The 7,281-nt window shown below is 38.9% G+C and overlaps 1 protein-coding gene across 1 annotated transcript; it reads left to right on the top strand.

The window, feature by feature from the left end:
• Positions 1-1,815: 1,815 nt before the first annotated feature.
• Positions 1,816-6,056, top strand: cryba1b (crystallin, beta A1b). The gene is made up of 6 exons (XM_026938790.3): positions 1,816-1,872; positions 2,220-2,292; positions 3,012-3,130; positions 3,357-3,498; positions 4,504-4,646; positions 5,559-6,056. The coding sequence occupies exons 2-6, from the start codon at positions 2,248-2,250 to the stop codon at positions 5,704-5,706; spliced, it is 597 nt and encodes a 198-aa protein (XP_026794591.1). The 5' UTR covers positions 1,816-1,872; positions 2,220-2,247; the 3' UTR covers positions 5,707-6,056.
• Positions 6,057-7,281: the final 1,225 nt, after the last annotated feature.

The raw sequence follows: 7,281 nt of genomic DNA, 5'->3' as shown, positions 1-7,281 counted from the left end.
AACTGAAGGTAAACTCCTGCATCATCAACAACAAGGCATTACAAACAATGTAAACCCTTGCGTTGTCGTTGTGGTTGGTGGATGTGGTTGTGGTGGTGGTAGCATTGCTGTCTCACAGCTCAAGGGTCCTCAGTTCGTTCCTCTGGGTTCTCTGGTTTCTTCCAACCCTCCACTAACATGCATGTAGAATGTGGAATGCTATATTACCCATAGGTTTATGAATGTGTGTGATGAACCGGCTTCCCATCCCGTGTGTATTACCACCTCGCACCCGGTGTTCTCGGGATTAGCTCTGGATCCACAGCGACCCTGCTGGCCAGGATGAAGCAGTCACTGTAGATGAATTAATTATTTAATAATGTTGTTACCTGTCAAATCATAGTCCATTTCAGAGATCTATACAGAACACTCAATTTTTATTAAAAACATATACTGTATGCCTTATGTGATAAAAAAAAACAAAACAAAACAAAAAAAAACCTATATTCTTGGTTTTCCTTAGCTAGAAAGCCAATGTGGCAGTTAAAGTTTGGCTAATTTCTAATTATCCTCTTTTCTAATTCTTTCATAATGACTGCCTTTTAAAAAAATCTGTTTAAATTCTTTAATACTGGTAATAAATGTCAACATAGTGGATATACAGCACAGTGCGTGACTATGATCTCATCATGCTCAATAGCCTTCATTACACTCATGTGTAGCTTTATCAGGGCTTTGGTACGATAAGTGAGTTTTGTTGAGATGGGTATGAGGTGAGAGAGAATGAAAAGAGGGACTTACACACACACACACACACACACACACACACACACACACACAGTCATTTCATCTAACGAGCTTGCTGACATGGCTACCTTCTTTGTGATCAGTGTGGTTGCTCTCATCAGCAGAAATGAACACACAGGGAAGCGCAGACGTTTTTACACACACTCAGAACTACATTTGAAAACACATACAGATACACACTAAGTTCACACATAGACACTTTACATATAACTTTCTCTCTGGACATTCTGTCGGCTAAACAATGTGCTGACAGCAGTGGACTGTGAATGTACAGCTATTGATTTGATAAAGACTGAAGTGTTTATCAGTTTAACCTCCATGAATGTCAGACAAACAGCTTATTGGTTTCATTAAAGGATCATTATAAACAAATGAAATCAGAAAGTATTGCCTGTCCACATTTGCTTCTAGGTCCCTAGGGCCCTGATTCTTAGAGCATGTGGACTATATATTCCCAAAATAAAGCTTAATAGGTCCTGAAGGAAGCTTAAATTTTAATGTTAAAAAATTGTCCAATTTTCGGATAGTCTATAAAAAATGTACAAGCCAAATGCAAAAGTTTGATCCTGGACATTTTAAAATACATTAGTGTGTAGAGTAAAATCTCTGAAAGAGAAAATAACACAATACACAATTTTTTGTCTCCAGTTACAATGAAATGCCAAAGATTTTGTTCATCCTGTTGTTTTCCATATTTGATCTTAACCAAATAAAGATTAAATATTAATCTATTTCAACATCACAGATAAAATGAAATGAGATTAAACATGGATGACATCTGACATGTTACTGGATGTCAAAATGTAAAAATAGACCAACACAGATGTTCACTTAACCATACTGCGGCTACGTGCTCTGTTTTTCACTGGCAGAGTTAGCTTCTTTGTGAGGCGCGAGGTGGGAGAATGAAAGGCCCAAAGCTCAGTCTAGAGACAAAAAGACTGCCAAAGCAAAGTGCTGACAGCAGCCGAGGTCTATGAGTCAGAAAGGCCATTCACCTCATCCATGTATAAATACCCCTCCACGTGCCTGACCAAGAGACCACTTTGTGGAAACCCCCCCAACGCACACGGCTCATACCTCAGGGTAAGTCTATCAAGCACTGATTAACACAATTGATGACAAGCTTCATTCATGAAAGAATGTTTTAATTGTGGTTCATCCGGGGTATGATAATCACTCCAGATCATAGTAAAGACTAAAAAACCAAAACAACAGAGACAACACAGATGACTTATGTTACAAATTATTAATCTAAAAGAGTGATAATGGAAATATATCTAAGTAAAGTTAGATATATAGATTATAGATATTGATATTATAGATATTATAGATATTGAATGTGGATATGGAGGATATGGATATGTACCTGTGTGAAAAGTTGTGTATGGGTGTAATGTTTGTCCTGAAATGGTTCTCATTCTTCCCCACAGGTCAAGCAGTACTAAGATATTCGACATAATGGCTCAGACCAATCAGATGAACATGCCCATGGGACCATGGAAGGTAAAGTCTGCACTTTGGGCTCTGGGATTTCCTAGCCATTACATCACATCCAAATTTAATTTCACTTTTTCACCAGGCTAATACCATAAGACCACAGCACTATTGAGTTCGTGACTGTGATTGGTTAGAAGGTATTGATTCATTTTCTACAACAGCATGGCACTGCAAAGCACAGGTTCATCTTAATTATCGTTCTGATACCTTAGCATTTCTATAGTAGCAGCTCATTCACAGGCACTTAACCTAATAATGAGCAGATTGAAAGAAAATGTGTTGTTATTTAACAAAGAAATGAATATAAATTGATATGGTTGTGCATTTTGTAAGGACACTCTACTTAATATTTATGGAAGGAGTCTCCAGTATCAGGGCTTGGCAAACTGCTTATTAAACACTGAAAAATATAGAGACTGTTATAACATAAGCGATGACAGGAACTAGTTTGTTTCAATGATGTTCCACAATATTAAATGTAACTATAATTGGATAAAAAGCATGTTGTATCGTTCTTTAATAAATAAAAAATCAGGTTGTGCTGTTATAGGAAAATAATCAGCTTTATTTTACTTGTTATCAAACCTCCACCCTGTTGTTGATTTATTTTCCTATAACTGCACATCTTGTCATGTTTTATTAATTATGCAATAAAGAGATGCTTTGGAGAGTCAATTTCTCCTGACATACAAATGTAATTAAACGCATTCTGTGCTTTCCACCAGATCACTGTTTATGACCAGGAGTACTACCAGGGCAGATGGTGGGAGTTCACTTCCTGCTGCAAGAACATTATGGAGTATGGCATGGAAAATATCCGCTCCCTGAAGGTGGAATGTGGCGCGTGAGTAATCAGGCATAAGCGCTTGATTTAATAATAAAAAGCAGATACATACTTATTCAACTGAGCGCTTCAAAATTCTTATGTGTATACAGCGTCTATGAAATGTTTACTTAGCTCCTTTACAAAGTCAACAATCACGTTAAATGTGTAATTAAAATCAGTCTCTCTTTCATGTTCATATCCTGCTTCATAGCATTGTCTGTTTTTGCCCTGTTTTTGTACCCAGCTGGGTGGGGTTTGAGCACAGCAGTTACAATGGCCAGCAGTTTGTCCTGGAGAAGGGAGACTACCCTTGCTTCGAGGCCTACATGGGAAGCCATGGCTACCGTGTCGAGAGGATGATGTCTTTCCGCCCAATCTATTCGGCTGTGAGTTCATCCAAAATACTTTAAAAATTCAGTATATACTCTTATACCACAGCACAGTCGAATTCTCAAATCTGACTGGTCAGAAAATGTTGACTAATATTCTATAACAGCAACTCTGGGAATAATTCAAATGATATGGTACTGTTTCTGTAGAAACAGCTCATTCACAGGAACATAATCTAGGCCTAATAATAAATGGATAAAAAAACAAAATAACATATAATCGTTGATATGGTGAAACTTTCTATAAGGAGATGTTTATATCATTTACGGAATGAGTCTCCAGTGTCACTGTCAGCACTAAGTAAGTTTTCCGCCACGGAAAAGTCTTCAGGACCGAGGACTTTGTACTTTCCAGATTCTGGGTAACATGACAAACTTTTTTTGTTTTATTACATTCAAGAAAGAGAAAATTATAAAGGCTAGAGAGACCGTAAGTGATAACTTTGGAAATACATTGTCTCATGGATGTTCCATAACTAACTACAACTATCCAACTATTCAATAATAAAATGTAATCAGTGGCAATTGCTTTGCAATAATGCATTTCAGGACATGCGGTTATTGGAAAAAAAAATTCTCGGTGTGAATAGTAACCTTGTATCACATCGGACTGCATCACACCACACCATCGTTGATTATTTTCCTATAACAGCATGCCCTATCTTGTTGTATTCCTTACATAACTAATCCAGGCTGTATGATGATTGCATTAAATATTTTCTGAATACCAAAACGAAATATTCTTAACTTTTTGAAAGCATTTGCCTTGTGATTAAGAGATTGGGGGTTTGAATCCACCTGGTGGCAGCTGTAGCCTTTTCCTCGGTTTGGACTCCTTTAACATCAGAAAAATCTTGTCTCCTCTTTGTCCAATCCAATTCCCCTAAAGAATTTTTAATCTTGTGAGATAACAAAGAGAAAAAAAAAATCCTCTGGAATTGTCTATTAGGCAGGTATTTTGAGCAAATGCTTCCAGTCTTACTCTTTTTCATGTTGAAACAGTGCCACAAGGAGTCCCGCATGTGTGTGTGGGAGTGTGAGAACATGATGGGCAGACAGTGGGAGCTGTGTGATGACTACCCTTCCCTGCAGGCTATGGGCTGGCACAACAATATGATCGGCTCCATGAAGGTTCAAAGTGGCGCGTGAGTACCTCCACCAGCACCTCTAGTATAAGCACATAACACAATCAAAGTCATGGCATATATAACCTCATCTCTCCTCCAGTGAAGACATAATCTGTAATATATATAAAGCAAAGAATAAACAGAGCTTGCTTTCTTGTGCTTGTCGTTAATTGGGGCTTAATGTTACCAAATCTGATTAAAAATAGCAATTCTGATTATAGGGTACTAGAAAATATCAGCATTATTTCATGCCTGCAAATGGAGTTATTTTTTTATTAGACAATTTCATTTATATAAAATTCATTCACACTATATGGCCAAAAGTTTGTGGACCCCTGACCATAACACTCGTGTTTTTTTGAACATCCCATTCCGGATTTAGTCCCATATTTGCTGTTATAATAAGCTCCACTCTTCTGGGAAGGCTTTCCACTAGATTTCGGAGCGTGGCTGTGGGGATTTGTGTTCATTCAGCTACAAGAGCATTAGTGAGGTCAGGCGCTGATGTTGGGATGTCGAGGAGGTCTGGGGTTCAGTCGATGTTCCAGTTCATCCCAAAGGTGTTCAGTGGGGTTGAGGTCAGGGCTCTGTGCAGGACACTCAAGTTCTTCCACTCCAACCTTCACACACCATGTCTTCATGGAGCTCGCTTTGTGCACAGGGGCATTGTCGTGCTGGAACAGGTTTGGGCCTCTTAGTTGCAGTGAAGGGAAACTGTAATGCTAAAGCATATAAAGGTACTCTATACAATTGTGTGCTTCAAACTTTGTGGCAACAGTTTGGTGAAGAACCACATGTGGGTGTGATGGTCATGTGTCAACATACTTTTGGCCATATAGTGAATACCAACATTGCTCATTAGAAGTTTATATGTTACCTGTTTTGTAATATCTTTTGGCTGATTGGCTCATTTTTATTTCATTCTTCCAGCTGGGTGTGCTACCAGTACCCTGGTTATCGTGGTTATCAGTACATCATGGAGTGTGACTGCCACGGAGGCGAGTACAGATACTACAGGGAGTTCGGGACCCACGCTCACACCCCCCAGATCCAGTCCATCCGTAGAATCCAGAACTAAAAATAATGTGTCCATCCTCCTTCTGTTCTTCTCCTACCCCTTCAATCTTTCCTCCGTACTCAGCTTCACAGTACAGACCTCATTGCCAGGATTGCCAGCCGACTAACTGGTGCTACATTCATGTAACGTGTCCAATGATTTTTCAGACCCATCACTTAAGGAAAGATAAGCACAGAGTGAAAATGTAAGAAATAAAGATCTTGAAGCTGCAGCTAGGCTGTAGCACGGTGAGACACCTGGGAAATTGCTCTACTTTTATCACTATAAACTTGCAACTCCTGTCAACTTCTGTGTGAGACTTGGTGAATAAAGACAACATGAAAAAAAAAGCTAAAGAAAAGGAATGTGTGGCTCTTTTCAGCATCGTAGTGAAGAGGGGATGGTGTATTATGTAACTCAGACAAAGTTATGGCTTAAACAAGTGTACTCGAGTGAAAGTAAAAAAGTTGCTCCTTTTAAATGTACTCAAGTAAATAGTAAATGTTTGACTTATGACATATAAAAGTGTTAGGAGATGATTTAAATCTTTAAAGCAACTATGCCGTTTGCTTGAAAATATCATTCAATCAAATCAAACCAGCAATCTCTGTAAGTTTGCTGGTCACATGCATGACTAACTACCTAGTTTGCTAATGAATTTATCAGAAGTAAAATATCAAGTACATAACCAATATTTACCATCAGATAGAATTTGAATTGCTGCCTAACTAATTTATGGTAGCTACTGGAATCGATGCTAGTCTAACCTACATTTGCATTAGCAAAGAAAACAGGTGAACTTAGTTAAATATAACCAGTTAATATTAGCTAATCAGCGAAGCTTACCTCAACATGCTTTTTCAAATTAGATGAAGTTCATGCTTTTTAGGGAGGCGAATGAGGCGCCTCATTTTATGAACAGATGTAGCTAATGTTAGTTTGCTAGCTAGCCAGTCTCCCAGTCAGTCACGTGGCTTTATTGTCGTAACACCCGATACAGCTGGTACAGTACACAGTGAAATTAAACAATGTTCACAGTTCTAGTGTGGAATAAAGTGCAAAAAGATATTACAATATAATAATAAATGTTGTAAATGTAAACATAACAAACTAGTCAGCAGCAAAAATGCAGGTGGTCAATACAGTATTTTGAATTCACCAGCAATTTAAGAAAGAAATGTGCAAAAATGCAAAGGGAGTGGAATGGTGTACAGTTGAGTATGAGTGTGTGTTTGTGTGTGTGTATGTGTGTCTGGGTTGGTGTCACTCCAGTCTCTGGGTATTGAAAAGTTTGATAGCTTGGAGGAAGAAACTGTTACACAGTCTGGCCATGAGGGCCCGAATGCTTCGGTACCGTTTGCCAGACGGCAGAAGGGTGAAGAGTTTGTGTGAGGGGTGCGTGGGGTCATTCACAATTCTGGTGGCTTTGCGGATGCAGCATGTGGTGTAAATGTCTGTGATGAAGGGAAGAGAGACCCCGATGATCTTCTCAGCTGTCCTCACTGTCCGCTACAGGGTCTTGTGATCTGAAACCGTGCAAACCAGGCAATGATGCAGCTGCTCAGGATGCCCTCGATAGTCCCTCTGTAGAACACG

The sequence above is a fragment of the Pangasianodon hypophthalmus genome, chromosome 15 (assembly GCF_027358585.1).
Source record: "Pangasianodon hypophthalmus isolate fPanHyp1 chromosome 15, fPanHyp1.pri, whole genome shotgun sequence".
Taxonomy (NCBI): Eukaryota; Metazoa; Chordata; class Actinopteri; order Siluriformes; family Pangasiidae; genus Pangasianodon; species Pangasianodon hypophthalmus.
This window is presented reverse-complemented; position numbering and strand designations above follow the sequence as displayed.

Bases quoted from the DNA above. Each gene is read 5' to 3' on its own strand.
- cryba1b (XM_026938790.3), top strand. From the start codon at position 2,248: ATGGCTCAGACCAATCAGATGAACATGCCCATGGGACCATGGAAG. The intron at 3,131-3,356 runs GTGAGTAATCAG...TTTTGTACCCAG, and splicing joins CTGAAGGTGGAATGTGGCGC to CTGGGTGGGGTTTGAGCACA. The intron at 3,499-4,503 runs GTGAGTTCATCC...ATGTTGAAACAG, and splicing joins TCCGCCCAATCTATTCGGCT to TGCCACAAGGAGTCCCGCAT.